Here is a 16,390-nt window from a genome sequence, read left to right as displayed (position 1 = left end):
AAAGTATTAACATAAATTGTTATTGAAATACTTTTTGTGCTTCGTATCTAGGTTAATGCTATATTCACATAAGTGTTCGACGATACAAGCAATGCATATAGACAACAATTTTACTCGTACACGGTAAGAAATGTATGTGCGAAATGCGTTAACTACAATGCTTGTATGGTACAGAGATAGATATTATAGTATTTATGTAAGCATAAGTAATATTACAGTATTCAATAGGACTATCCACTAGAAGTATTGCAGGTATCACCAACCGGTATGGGTTTCACGTCATGAGACTCAATCATCTGATCATTCATCGAATTCGATCGAGTCACTCGACATAAAAAATATTAATAAACGTATTTTATACATTTGTTAAAAAATATACATTTGTTAGTTTGTTAGCAGCCTGTTCTTGCACCATTACACTATTTTAGTGTAAAATAATATATTTTCATGTATGGAACTGATGAATAACAAACGGAAAAAACGAAAAATATGGACCAAAAACATATGTTTAATTAAACTAATAAGTTCATTTTCCCTTATAGAACAAAAATGTCACATTTGACAAATAAAAAAAATCTCATTTTTCACCGGAATTTTTTCATCAACTTTCTTTTCGTCTTTTTTGGTGAATACACATAGTATTTTAGATTTTATTAAAAAGAGATGTACTATATAATATGCAACACGTTTTGTTTAATATTATTTATTTCATGCTGACAGTTTTTCCATTTTAAATGTCTACACAACTTGTAATACTTGTAAAAATGTCTTTACGAGTTTTTTTATTAAACGACTCACGAATGTATTAAATATATTAATATTAAAATTTTTATAATTTTATCAAATAAATTTTTCATCGTATGAATCAAACATGATTATGTGAATCAAACATGATTCAAACTTTTGTTAAAGTGGAATTGGCATAGATCATAAAAAATTAGTGTTTTTGAATCAGAAATTAATCGACCATTAAAAATCTGCGTATTTTGTTAAAATATATTTTCTTAAATCATAAAACATTTCTCTTTTAGTTTTCACCATCGTACATGTAGATTTTTAAACAAACCGTATGTACCGAATACTAAGTTACGGGTACGCCATCTAGGACTGGATGCTGAAACGGTACTCACGAATTTATCTCGTTACTTGCACATTTATATACCATATATATATGAAATATACCTAGTATATTAAGTTTAGTCCCAAGTTTCTAACGCTTAAAAATATTGATGCTACGAAAAAACATTTGGTATAGGTGTTCATAGAATCATCTAATTAGTTCATTTTCGGTTACCCGTCCGTCCGTCTGTGAACAAGATAACTAAAAAATGAAAAATGATATCAAGCTGAAATTTATACAGCGCACTCAGGACGTAAAAAGTGAGGTTGAGTTCGTAAATGAGCAACATGGGTCGATTGAGTCTGGGGTACCCATCTTGTAAGCCGTTAGAGATAGAACAAAAGTTAAACTGTTCCTTACCAAAAAATAAACTACTTTTCTTTGAAACATTTTTTTGTAATCATCACTGTTTACTCACGAGGGCACACATTAGCTGAAAATTTTATAGTATGTATTAATATGGGATTATCAGTTATGTGTAACATAAATGTATGTGTAATGTGACAGAGTAATCAACACTGTCTATACATGGTATTTCAACAATTAACTTAGTTAATTGTTTCTTTTCACTTGTTTTCATTTAGAATTTATACACTTTAACTTAAACAAATCTTAAAAAGAAATTGATTTAAATAATCAGGTAAAACAAAAAAAATTAAATAATGGTAAAACAAATTACACTACCACTTTGTGTTGCATGGCTTGGCTTTAACTGATAACCTTTTAAATAATTCTATACAGAACTAATAAACAAGTAGATATTATTTCCTCGACGTTAATAACAATTTGAAACAATAACTATTTGAAAACTTCTAATTGGTAATGGTAGTTGGTTTTAAGCTTAGTGAATGGAATATATATGCTAGCAAACTTACTACATTCAACATAAGGGAGTAAAGTATATGGTTCTGGTTGTACTTTGTGTTTGGTTAACTCAGTTTTATATACGAGACTAGACAGATATGGTTGGGAAATGTATAGAGTTGTCGTTGGTTATAAATTATATACGGGATGTAATTTTGGACCGTTTACAGAAGTAACAGTCAGTAATTGTAATGGAGAGGAGTCGAAAGTCTGGGAAATAGGTCTTTTTTATCAACCTAAAGCTAATCCATACCTACAATCGCTTCTAAATTCTGTCAAGTCTGATTAATCCTACCTGTTTCCCTCAAGAAGGACAGAAAATCCCCACTTTGTTTTTTTCAACTCGGTTTCCCCATTTTTATTGAACTAAAAGCTAGATATATTATTATAGCTTCATGAGAAATTTTATGGAACAGATATTTATTTGGTTTAACAAATTCCTACAGAAAAATAGACTACTCAAGGAGAGGGGAGGGATTTAAACCCCTTTTTGGAGTTTCGGTTCTTTCCTTGGGTATAATGACGAACGTTTGAATGAATTAATGATATCTTTAGGGTTCCCTAAACTCGCACTAAACTCGCACTTGAAACATAGCTACGAACACTCTCCATTAAATTACTTTATGTGTGCTATGATGCCACAGACAACTACACAGACAAAAAGACACACATAGCGCCCCCTTTTTTGATGGGCGGTTTAAAAATAAAAAAGATACCAGAACTAGAAGCTTTAAAAAAGTTTTTCATTAGGAGGTATTGTTGGTTATTCAACTTCATTTCTAATTCAAGCCCTGTATAAATTTGTATTTCATCTGAGGAAAATAACAATGTTCTAACTTCATTTAAAACATTATTAATATACACAAATGCATATATAATACACAGTCCATTTTCTCTTATATAATATACAATTTTCAAATAAATTTACGAGTTTGGAAAATTGATAATCAAAATTCATTAATATCATAGCAATATCACGTAATATGTTCAAGTTGTGTACATTATATATGTTACTTGATCGTAATTTTCTATTGTTTTAAGGGTGAGGAATGGTTTGGTACGTTTTTGAACCAGCGGTTAATTTGCACAGCTCTAAGATGGTCTTTTAAAATACCAAATTCTGCTAATCGTCTAGAGACAATGAGCCTTTGTCCTAAAATTTTGTTTCTTGCTTCGAAGAACGTTCGTTATCGAGCCAAAACATCGTGTGAAATCAGTTTTTGGATAACATTAATAACTCCGAAAATATGAAGGACTTAAAGGTATAAATAGAAAGAAAGGAAAACAAGACTTGGTAACGTCCCATAACCTGCAATTGTCATAGAGACTACATACCAAAAGTTGTTTTGCAAGAACAAGAAAATTATTTAATTTCTTTTATCTTTTATGTTTATCAATCGACTTTAATTTCAGATCTTGTCATCTATTATCGCACATTTTCAAATTTTCACGAAATATACATTGAAATCAGGACAAAGTCCTATATTAAATTCAAGTTACGAGTGGTTCAAATCATTATGAATGAAAGTACCTACTGAAAATGTTTTATTAGAATGGGATAATCCATAGAAAGTCGAGGCAATGAAATGGTATTCCACTCTTACTCGGATGGTTTACTCTTAAAAATAAAGTAGTAATGACTGAGAAATATTTTTGGCATCCATATCTAAATTTAAAAAACGTACTATGATGTCTCACCTTATACATAAATAAAATATCAGTACGATTATAGTCAGTGGAGAGTTTCTAATTACTTAATAGTTCTATAAATTCTTTAACATATGTAAATAAATCATAAATTTCTATGCACATATCGTTAGATAAATCAATATTTATACTTATAGAAATGACAGTAATTTGAAAAAAATACAAATCCCGATGAAAGTAAAGATAGGTACTTTTGAAATTACACGAATATTTTTGCTGCAATCTAAATGACAACTTCTGAGATACAGATTTTCAGAATGCTTTCAAAAATTATTTTACAAATAAACAAATGTGTGCTTTAGTCCAACAACCAGCTTAAGTGAAAACTACTCCTATCAGCTAGCGTTATTTTTATTCTTAAATACACTTTTTGCATACATGTAGTTCCCTAAGACCCACGGTTCCGTATTTTTTATCAACAGTCACTTAATATGTCACACAACTCTTTTATTTTTCTCTGCAAATTTTTTTTACTTTACTTCCCCATAGTGCCTAAGATACTAGACCCGTTACAGGACTATGTAGAAACTATTTCGAAAAAACCATGAACATACGAGTCGGGGTTTTTACGATTTGATTTTTAATATACGATTTCATTCTAACATAAGAGTTCAACTTTATTGTCCAGTATTGTACATTAAAAAAGAACCGCTTTCATAATAAAATTAAAAAGTCGAGTTTTTTATTTATTAAATCATACGGCCAATTTTGGTTTTCGGCTCATGAAAAATAAACATAATTTTTATGAATAATAAATAAATAAACATATTCAAATATACACTATATGGTAGTACAAATATTATTTGCATTTCATCATAAAATTTTTATAAAATATTTTTCTGTGTATGATAAAATGTACTTGCAGTCTGCGTTTGTAGATTATGTTAGTGAATCGCTAAAATAAATTCACAGTTTATAAAAAAAAAAACGTTTTTGTGCATTTTATATATTTTTAGGTCGAGTACAAGTTTAGTCGAGTTTTTAATATTTAACTAACAATTCACATACCTGAAACATATATTAAATGTTGTATTTTTTAAAGAACATTAGATAATTTCGTTTAAAAAAACATAAATTTTTTCAAAACTTTCATGTTTTTATATAGTTACCAACGAATTGTAGAATTATTGACTTGGAATAAACTACAGCGGGAAAAAAAAAGAAATTCTAGTTTTATAAAAGTTATCTTTTTTGTACATTCCTTGCTCTCACTAATCCCCGTTCCATTACACTGGAAATAGGGATAGGAATTGTTTTACACAAGTAAAATGGTAATCGAAAAAAATAGACCCAGAAAAAACAGACCTAAAATTTTATAGACCCAGAGTTTTGTTGTAATTACGAGTTGCTTGGGTTGAGTTTGCCGACATGAGAGGAGTTGATTTTAAACAAAAATATGGTTTTAATATTCTTTTATTTATATAAACATATCCAAAAATAGTTTTAATTTTCAATATGAACATGTATATCTTTTAAGAAATATCTGGCGCCCATATTTTTATTAATTACAAAAATAGTGTATTCAAAATAAAAACAGATAAATCATGTTAAAAAACTCGAGAGCAGCAGAACTCCGTCACTTAAGTCATATTTCCCTCTCATTTAACATTTCTTATTGTTCAATGCTTTTTATTCAAGTGGAATTTTGTCCTTTGATGTCTTTGAAATGTCTACAAAAAGAGTCTTTAAAGTCCTTAACAAAACCAAAAAGCAACCAAATTGAAGAGCTGACACAGCCAAAAATATTTTTGAACACGTCATTATTAGCTTCATACGTATGTTAGTATGCTAGTATGTAACGGAAACTTTGAATATGATTTTAACTCCCATCAAAACGTCGAATTAATTCGAAATTTGGCATACTTATCAAGGACCATTGACAATACAATTTTGTGTCGATTTGAGTTTTTGAGACCTACATTTTGATGCAAAATTTCCATTTACTTTTATTTTCTTAATTTGTAAAACTATGTATTGTCAAAACTATACTTAATATTGTGATGTTTTTCTTTTAGGGATAAAAATTTAAATGAAAAATACTTAATTATTGATTATAAACAACGCAATATTGCTGAATAGAAACTTCAGTTAATGCCTAGCGTACTTTTATTTCCAATACCTATTTCTGGGAAAATAACTTGATAAAATCTTATAAATATTCTATGTTATATAATTTTTTAATATTATTAACAATTAACGTATATTGGTTCTGGGTGTATCATAAGCTACGGCATTTGTCAGGATGAATGCATTCCTCTGGTCAAAATGAGTCGAAAATCAAGAATGACAATATTTTCTATAGAGGGTTCTTTATGGGGCTATAATCAAACGATAGAAGAATCCATAAATTAATGTACCTGTGAGCAGATTTGGATCGATTATTTCAATCAACATTTGACTTTAGAAGTATTTATATGCATATTTAACATTGGCGTTGAGGAAAAGGGAGATGTTTTGGTCATTTTCATACGGATTAGACCGTGGAAAATAACAAAAAATATCCGACGAAAATTTAGACTTTAATTCATTTAAAAAAAAATTATATTTTCAATCTTGATGATACTTTGTGATATTTCTATCTTGCTAGTACTTCCTTAACGTAGTCCCAAGTTAAGAATTGTGGTTGAAATTATTTGTACCTTATTTTCAACTTTGATGATGAATTATGTTATAACTTCATGAATATAGACGGAAATTAAGAATAAAATTTTTCGAAATCTGCCTTGGTTTTTAAAATATCGAAAGCTAAATAATTAAACTAAATTTTCAATTTTCGATATATTTGAAAATTACTCCAAATATATGTGACTTATTGATATACCCGGTATACGTATTAAAAAAACGTCGATATAATACACTTAAAGAATATTATCGACACTCCAATAAGTGTAGGAAAAAACTTTACAGACTTTTATATAATTAAAAAGTATAGTAATGGAGCAGAAATAACATAAAATTTTATAATAATAATTTACATAAAATAAAAACATTTACTTACTAGCTTTCAGATACACTTTTTGAGGTGGCCATTAAATATCTTACAAGAATATAATAAACTTTTATCTTTAAATACCATTCTTTATTTTATATAATGTCGTTTAATATTCTCAAAAGAATAATATTTAGAATAAATTTTTTGTTCTCAGAAACAAATTATATTCACGATTTTATAAAAATAAGAATAATACATTTGGATTATGACACTTTGTCAATAAAAAATTCTGATTATTTTATATATATGAGATTGAAATCGAAAGTACGTTCATCTTTTGTCAAAGCGTTTCAATTAATTTGTTATCTAAATAATTAGGTATTTGTTGCATAAAGTTTATCTGATTTTGAATTAACTTTCAACTAACCAGGATCCGTATAGAAAACAACTTTGCGATGTATGCAATTTATATCATTTTGACTTGACTGACAAAAGCTTTATTCTATGGTTTAGTAATATATCTCAGGAGAGCGTCATTCTGTCGCGGCGTGGAATTTTTTGTATAAATTTATGACACTAATAACTTGACAAATTTTCACAAAACGTGTAAAATATTATGAAACCCCAAATAATATCTACTACTCATTACCTATTTAAACTTAAACTTTGTTCTTTGTAAAAATAATTTAGTAGAAAAGCTCTTCTGTTCTATGATACGTAATATGGGAAGGCTATCAAGGTTCAACATAGTTTTGACAATTGTATATAGCTTTCTTTCAAGGAGTATAATAAAATTCAAAAGAATAAAGTTTATCCAAACAGTCCCTATTTATCGTGAAGAAGTTCATGATAGGCTTTACAACCTTCATAGATCACACCGCCTCACATTCATCAAATTTATGAGAATCCATTTGTCACAAAATACGCTTCAAATGTGTTACAGAATATAAAAAAAATTGTCTCGAACCATATTTTGGCGTTTCGTTATAGGATTGAACCTTCAAACATAGTCCGTAGAGTCCGTACTACATTTCCAAAATTGCTGCCGGCCTACAACGGGTATACCTACACAATATTCTCCTGTATAAGTACGTTTGCAAAAATATAATTACAAATCGGCTTTATTTTTGTTTTGTACAATTTAATACTCGAAAATGAAATACCCTAGAAATTTCTACCAGATAGATATTCTATTAAATATAAATTGAATAAAAATCTAAATTAATAATTTTTTCCTAAGTAAATTACATAGAAAAGAAATGCAAATTTTAAAGAACTAGTGGTATTTTCATTTTTCTTTTGGGTATTATTAAAACTTTATTATTTTCTTAAAGTGGTGATTATAAGATTTTTTATTTTTACTTTTTTTCTCAATAAAAAATCTCAAAGCATATTACTTTTTATCGCGTTTTTTATACGTTAAACTTTAATTTTTCTTTTCTGCTTAACTTCTTAAATTGCATTATACTTAAACTGTTTGAATCATTTAGTTATCAAAATCTATCAGAGAAAATTTGTAAAAGTTGCGTATAAAAATGTAATTATGAAGATATTTAATTTTTAATTATGAATATCTCTTCTAATTGTCCGGATTATTAAAAACGAATCAGATGAAAATTAAGATTGAAGATATCCTAAATCCGCATAATAGGCCAAGAAAAATACTCTGTAAAGTGCCAACGTAGAATTTTCTTCGTATAGCATTGCCTTCATTGTTTTGAAAATTATTTATGCTAATACTATTCGAGTTTTCTTGTACTAGCTTCTTTATATTGTTTAAAAAAAGTTCTGTCTACAATTATAGGCTACTGTAATTTGATTAAAATGGCTAGTTGTTAAAGAAACCAATAAAAAAGAATTAACTTTTCTTCTAATATAAAAATATATTTAAGGATTTTCTTCACTTCACTTATGTTTCCGATACAGAAAATAAAGCATAATTATTATTATTATTATTATTATTATATGCTTCATACAGCGATTTCCAAAACGACAAATGTCTATAATTTGAATCAGCTATTTTCATCTCCATGTGCGGTTGGATTAATAAGTAATTGAATTTATCTTCTTCTAACGGTTTCCATGTAATATTGTCAAAATATTCAATAACATTTGAATTTGGATCACCATATTTTGCAAAACTTGTCCACAGTTTAATTAATCTAGTCCTTCCAATAGCCTCATCAGTATTTTCATTCTTGTCATTAGTTATTGGTATACTTTTTGGACGAAACAAATAAAATAAATCATCTGCATGAGTTGTTCGATTTGGAAATTCGTTCCAACGGCCATAATAGCGAAATTCATAGAACCAAATTGAATTTTTGGGAAACATTTTAAATTGAAGATTGGCAAAATCGTAAATACTATTGAAAAACATTAGGTCCGTTAATACCTAAAACAAAAATTTCTTAAATTAACGTAACCCTCTTATTATACTATATTAAAACTTCCAAGCCAATTTATTTTCCTAATTAAATTTTACCATATAATTTAAATATATTATGGTAACTCCCTTTAAGTTTCTATTATTTTGATAAGCTACTCGATAGATTCGCTCCAAAAATTCGCCATTTTGTTTTTTTGCAGCAGTTAATTGATTATATAAAACTCATAAAATATACCTCTGCAGTTGGTTCCAATAAATCAAAAGTTGGATTTGCTTGCCCATAATAAACTTGTGAAATATTTTCACCAAGAATTTTTAATAGGTTTGTTTCCATTGGCAAATTGAAATGTTTTGGGACCAAATCTTCATGGCTTAATGTATTATTTCTTGCTGTTTTAAAACCATCAACAAATAAAAGTCCTTCGTCTGTACAGAATCCCATAATAAATGGAACTGGATTATAATTTTTACTCTTTACAATCTCTTTTGGATGTTCAGCAAAAAATGGATCCACAGTGTTATGCTTTTCAATAACAAAAGTATTGAAAATCGTAACTTCTCCAAGTTTATTCTGCGAAAAAATACAATTAATTTCTGTTCTCTAATAATTATAGATATTTTTCCCTTACAACTGATAATTTTCTTAAGGCATTCATAAAATTAGAAGTTGATGCATCATTGAAACATTCAATAATTTCTTTTAAATCATTTAAATTACAGTTTAATTTTACAGCTAATTCACGATAGGTATTTGGGCTTGTAACCCATGGATCTGTTGGACCCCCACTTTGAGAAATTGCACGGTTATATAAACCTGTTGACAATGGTGATAATGTTAATAAGTGCACCGAAACACCTCCAGCACTTTCACCAAAAATTGTTACCGAATTTGGATCACCACCAAAATATTTTATGTTTTGTTGAATCCATTTTAAAGCCAATATTTGATCCTTGAAACCAGCGTTTCCAGGAATATCATATTTTGGATCATCGATACTAAGGAAACCTATAGATAAACAGTATCTTTAAAAAATGTTTATTTTCGTAAGGTGTGAGACGAATATTTACCAAATACACTTAGACGATAATGAAACGTCACAAATACCACATTTTCATTTATGAAATAATCAGGATCCAAGAAGATAACCTTATCAGTTGCTTGAAACCCCCCACCATGAATATAAACCATAACAGATTGAAGTTGAAGAGGCTACAAAATTTAAGTTTCATATTTCATTGATTTGTGATATGCTTTGTTTTGTCTGATAACTGAATGATTTATTTTGTTATGGCTTTCTTGCCACATATTTACGAAGAAAGAAAAAGTAAAATCGAAAAAAGATAAACCTTGTTGCAGTCAACACGATATGAGGGCCACAAATAAAAACTGCTATTCTTTATATCAAATTTTTTTAACTCTTCGAAAAGCGGACAAAGAAATTTTTACGTCTATTTAAACTCCAAACGTATTACAATAAATAAATAACAATAGTGGCATAGTTTATAAAATTGTCAAATTTTATCGAAACAAACAATGCGTATATACATAAAGTTACCATTTTTGTATAAATATGCAAGAATAAACAATTTTCATTTTCTTCCACATTAACAGCAAATTTATTAAGTGGTTCATGTTGCGGACATACAACACGAATTTGTGTAGCATTTAATACACCATTCCAAGGTTTTGCAGCTTTTGGAGACTGAAAAAATTAATAAAAAAACTTTTAACAAAAACAAAACCGACTTCAAAAAAAAACTATACTAACTACACCAACTAATTTGTCAATAAAAAAAGAATCATCGAAATCGTTGGCGTGATATGAGTTATTCGCCCATTTGTCGTGCACATACTTAATGATAATTTAAGACTTATATGATTTGCTCATGGGTACCATTGTCAGAAGCAGCAGTTTTCAAATAAAACAAGTGAAAACAAACAATTGACTGAGTTAATTGTTGAAATACCATGCATAGTCAGTGTTGATTTCTTTATTACATTACACACACAAACATGTGACACATACATAACTGATAATCAAGTATTATAGTACATATTATAAAATTTCCGCCTAATTTGCGCCCTCACAGGTAAACAGTGATGTTTACGAAAAAATGTTTCAAACAAAAGTTGTTTAATTTTTGAAAAGGGACATTTTTTACATTTAAACTTTTGTTCTATCTCTAACGGTTTACAAGATGGGTCCTACGGACCCAAGACCCAATTGACCTATGATGCTCATTTACAAACTTGACGTCCTGAGTACGCTGTAAAAATTTCAGCTCGATATCTTTTTTCATTTTTGAGTTATCGTGTCCACAGACGGACGGACGGACGGACAACCGGAAATGGACTAATTAGGTGATTTTATGAACACCTATGACAAAATTTTTTTCCTAGCATCATTATTTTTAAGCGTTACAAACTTGGGACTAAACTTAATATACTATGTATATTTCATATATACATGGTATAAAAAGAATAATCAAAATCGGTAAACCCAGTGGAAAGCCTTGAAGTAAGAAACATGTACAATGTAAAAATTCCCCTATTATAGTTCATCATCACTTATGAAAGATTTGAAATTTTACGTTAGTTGATGATCATTTGAAATAATATTATGAAAATCAAATAATTACTTACAAGAGCAACATTTCTTTTTTGAAAATTTGCAAACACTATGAATAAATAATAAAACATAAACTCGACGACAAATAAAACTCAATTAAAAAATAACGCTAGAGGCTTTCATGGCTGGATATCAGAAATATTCTTATGAAATAATTAAGCACAATTTACCTTAAATCGTAAGTCACCTAAGGGTGGTTCTGCGTATGGAATACCTTGAAAACTGTAGTAAGTTACATTGTTATAAGTTTGCCGTACACTACCAAATAATTCACCTTGTGGAATTTTCAAAGTGTATATGCCGTTACTACAGCTCAATTTAAACGTTGTTAATATTAATAAACACTAGAAAATATATTTAGTTTTAACATAATTTTCCTTATAGACTTGTTACTTTCTTACCACTGTAATAAAACCAATTGTAGCCATTTTCTGACAATGATAGAAACTTATTATTTTGTAAATTTTTATAAGTGAACATAATTGAAATATATAAGTTTTATTTTTTTGATAACTGTTTCAAGGTTACTAATTCCCTTTTTTTCAAGAACGACACATTGTTTCTAATGAATGTTTGGCATGTGAAATGTCCATTTACATATTACCCAGTGTGTGTGTACATACATGTATAAAGGTGATTGTGTATGTGTGTAACAGACTATACATCAGTCGCGTAGATACACTTTTTCCATGATTCGGAAATACATATCTCAATAAGATCAATCATAAACTTTTGCTACTCTCACCATACACGATACTTGAGACAAATATAGATTTTCAAAAATAACATGATCCAAATTAAGTTTCTCAACTCAAATTTAAAACAAAAACACTGAATTTAATTCTATCTTAGATATATTTTTAATGATCGAATGTTAAGTATACTTAATTTTAATATGAAAAGTGTCAAATGACTATCTCTGGACGTACTGCAGCAGGTAACTCAGATTATTAGATATAATATAATTTGTATTATGCAAGCAGCATGAAATACACAATCCCGGATTAATTTTATGACGTGATAGGTATGTATAACTAACTATAAAAATATTAACAGCAGTTTTACGAAATGTTTACAGTTTTATAAAGTGACTAATATTTGGTTTTACATCAGCTATAACTTTATAATTCGAGGTTATTAACTTCCGAGTATAAGGAGGGAACTTATTGCAATCGATCTGAACTCAAATCGAAGAATTAATTTTTTCTTTCACTTCATAGTCAGACAATGAATTTCGATGACTTTCAGGGCGATGATTATTTCTAAAGATTCGAGGATTTTAAATATCAATTTTGCTTGGAAATAGAAAATCTTGATTCCAAAAGCTCATACGGGATTTTTTAAAGCTCATTTTAAAGAAAAACATACAAACCCCTAAGTGATCTTAACATAATTTTCATTTTTTTCAATTTTGGTGCGCTTCTAAACTTTATATAAAAAATAGGGAAAAATATTTCTCACTTTTTCAAACCTCCGTATAAAATGGTAAGGGGTGGCTGGAGAAGAGAATCCAAAGCTAGAAAAAACAAAACTTTCAAATGGGCTATTGCTTTTCCAAATTCGATGATTTCTGTTTAAATTTTTAGTAAAATTGTTTCTTAAAAGAATGTTGCCTTAATAATTTTGCTGAGTATTTTGTAAGTCGCACTATGAATCCCATATCTCCAAGTAACATCACAGCTCTTTATCGGACAAAGTCCCTAAAATCTTACATTACCTTAGATACATCAAAACATTTATGACCATTAGAATTCTATCACAGTTTTGCACAATTTTGCACCAAACAAACTCAAGAAACTATTAAAATAAGTCTTACAATAATTTGCTTATGCTCTAAACTTGTTGATGTGATAATGATAGGCTTCTCGATTTAATAAAAAAAATATAAATACAAACGAGATTATTATAAAAATATAATTATAAAATGTATATACTTTAGCAGTTATTCAGTGTATTTTACCTAGCACAGAGTCATACTATACGCATATACGCAATACATAATATTATCGCAGAGATGCTGTATTAAAAAAAAATTAATCTATAGAAGATATAAAACAACAAAAAAAAAACTCTTGAGATCGTCATGTAACGTCTGTACACACATTTCGCTGCTCATACTGTTCTTGTTTTTACAAAAACTGTAAAAGTAAAAAACAAATTATTTTACTTGAATAATTAAGTATGTACGAGCAAAAAACCGTCAGTTAAAGATGTGTGAGGAACACAAACTAAAAAAAAGAAATATTTTTTCAATTTTAACGATGAATTATGAAAATGAAAAATGTGAATAGAAAATATAAGACAAAAAATAAGAATAAATTTTTTCGATATCTGGAGTAATTTTCAAAATATGGAAAATTTTAATTTTGTTTAATTATTTAGTTTTTGATATTTCGAAAACCAAGGCAGATATCGAAAAATTTTATTTTTATTTTTCGTCTACATTTATAAGTTATAACAAATTTCATCGTTAAAGTTGAAAATAAGATACAAATAAATGAAAAATTAATAGTTGAAAGTAAAAAATTTAACTTTCTTAGCTTTTTACCTCGGATATTTACATAATTTGTTTAAGCTTGTACATGGAGGTAAAAACTACAAAACATACAAACACAGATACACGTACTACACATACCCACATACGGTTAACTATGTAATTATCTTGTATCTGTATCTTAAACAAAGTAAGTACCCAACAATTATCTTGAGACCACCGCAGGAATAAATACCTAATACTTTTCTCAGTAAATATTGTTACTTGATCATTTTACATTGAAATTATGTCATTCTTACACCACAAGCATCAGGTTTTGATACCGTCAAAATATATTTTTTTATCCTTTGACATAACATGGTATTACTTGCAATGCCACATAAAGTAAAAGAGTTTTTAGTTATATATTCTGTTTATTGAAGTGCTTTTTGATACACAATATTTAGTGTTTTTCCATCTGGTACGTACACGAATAAGTCAGAAGTTTCCCGACACTTGAGCAAGTACCTACAAAACACAGTTGGCTTAGTAAAAACATACGGCCAATGGTTTTACAATTAAAAAAAAAATTATCTCGTTGAAAACAAGTTCTTTAGAATATGTAGTGCTAAACTACTTTGGTCTCAAATCCCTAGAAATACCATAATGCGGGCAACACTAACACACAATTTTTACTACACAATACCTGAATAACAACCTAAATAATATTCAAATACCTGTTCAAAATTCTAGATAATTATGGTGGGAGCGCAAATAAATACATAAGTACATAGTTTTCGAATGTAATGCATTAGTTATACGCGTTTCTACCATTTATTGCATTGAACATTTTTTCCTAAATTTTTTCTTGTCCTTTATTTTTTCTTTCTTTCGAACCTTATTCCAAAAATAATGAACAAAAAAAAAAAAAAGTGGCGAAATTGTTCCATCCGTTCACGCCTGATGCGATGACCAAGGGAAATAGAGAATCATTTATATATATATCATTCATAAAAATGTTACGAAAAAATATTTTAGGGATTCTTAAGACGAACAACTTTCCAATTCAAATTAAGCCTCCATCTCTTACCATAAATGAACAAGAGTTGACTAATAAAAGACCTCGTTAGTCCAGGTCAACCTCACAATGCTGAATCAGCAAAACTTTTTATGCTTAACAATTTTCGTTGAAACTTTTTAATAAAACTTATTGTAACTACAAAGCAATCAAATTAGTGATAACTTTTCAATAGGTATGATAAAATCGAGTTTAGCTTGCTACAGACATTTATTTATATCCCTCTCTAAACCTTGACAGAGTTTCATCACAATCTGATCAATGATTTTGGAATGCATAAAATGCAAAAATTTATTTTTATTTACTTAGAAGATAACATTATTGCAATATTTAATGTAACAGAGATTCAATCATATTGGTTTTTTTTTTCTTTTTATTTCATTTTTAAGTTTTTTAATTCTATTACATGGTAATATCATTAAACTATACGATTAAGGAGCCATTTTACAATGATCTGAAAATTTCGATTTTGTGAGTAAATATTATAAAAGTTAAATATTCCACCTTTGGCATGCTATTAGTTGATGTTTAGTTTTTTAAAATTTAGTTGTAAATTGGTGCACAGAAAAATTTTTATTTTTTCAAAATGATTGGATAATGAGGTTTGTTTGGATAAACGATTTTCACGATAGAGAAAATTCACATTGTCGCTTCTGTTTTAATTTGGAAATAGAAAAATAAAAGAGAATCGTGAAAACAACCGATGGAAATAAAAATATCTACTTAATAATAGATAGACCGCGAGCCTATAACAAAAGGGAAATTTTCATAATTATTTTTGTATTGATAAAGATGCATCTGGAAGTAAAGGTATTAAAAATTTTAATCGTGAGTTGAGTGTCGATTTCATAAATTTAAAGCTCGAGCCATGATCAAAACTGTATTTTTTTTTACTTAACTAACCTTTATCAATTGTCAAGAAGGTGGATCCAAATATTTACGGAAACTCTTGCTTTATTATGTACCCATGGTCTGAGTGTAAAAAAAGTTTATTAATTTAATAAACAAATATAGGACACCTAACACGGAAAGTGTTGATTTTGTAATAAACACAAAGATTTCCAATTTTTTTTTTTATTCGAGCCAATTTTAGTTTACCAATAACAGAATTGCATAAAACTTTATTGTATTAATAAAGGTAATACTAAATACAAATGCATGCAAAAATTTCAGTGTTACGTAAGAGTTGTGGTTCAT

General features: G+C 28.2%; 1 protein-coding gene across 1 annotated transcript; it reads right to left on the bottom strand.

Moving 5' to 3' along the window:
- Positions 1-8,532: 8,532 nt before the first annotated feature.
- On the bottom strand, positions 8,533-12,095 carry LOC123301091 (juvenile hormone esterase-like). The gene is made up of 7 exons (XM_044883821.1): positions 12,044-12,095; positions 11,813-11,986; positions 10,569-10,715; positions 10,081-10,222; positions 9,642-10,018; positions 9,248-9,583; positions 8,533-9,018 (listed from the first exon to the last, which is right to left on the bottom strand). Exons 1-7 carry the CDS (start codon positions 12,068-12,070, stop codon positions 8,533-8,535), a joined length of 1,689 nt encoding a protein of 562 aa, XP_044739756.1. The 5' UTR covers positions 12,071-12,095.
- Positions 12,096-16,390: the final 4,295 nt, after the last annotated feature.

The sequence above is a fragment of the Chrysoperla carnea genome, chromosome 5 (genome assembly GCF_905475395.1).
Source record: "Chrysoperla carnea chromosome 5, inChrCarn1.1, whole genome shotgun sequence".
Lineage (NCBI taxonomy): Eukaryota > Metazoa > Arthropoda > Insecta > Neuroptera > Chrysopidae > Chrysoperla > Chrysoperla carnea.
Note: the sequence above shows the minus strand (reverse complement) of the source record. Positions and strands in the feature narration are given on the sequence as shown.

Bases quoted from the DNA above. Each gene is read 5' to 3' on its own strand.
- LOC123301091 (XM_044883821.1), bottom strand. From the start codon at position 12,070: ATGGCTACAATTGGTTTTATTACAGTG. The intron at 10,223-10,568 runs GTAACTTTATGT...TAAATTTTGTAG, and splicing joins TGCATATTTATACAAAAATG to CCTCTTCAACTTCAATCTGT. The intron at 9,019-9,247 runs GTATATTTTATG...TTTTTGTTTTAG, and splicing joins TATTGGAACCAACTGCAGAG to GTATTAACGGACCTAATGTT.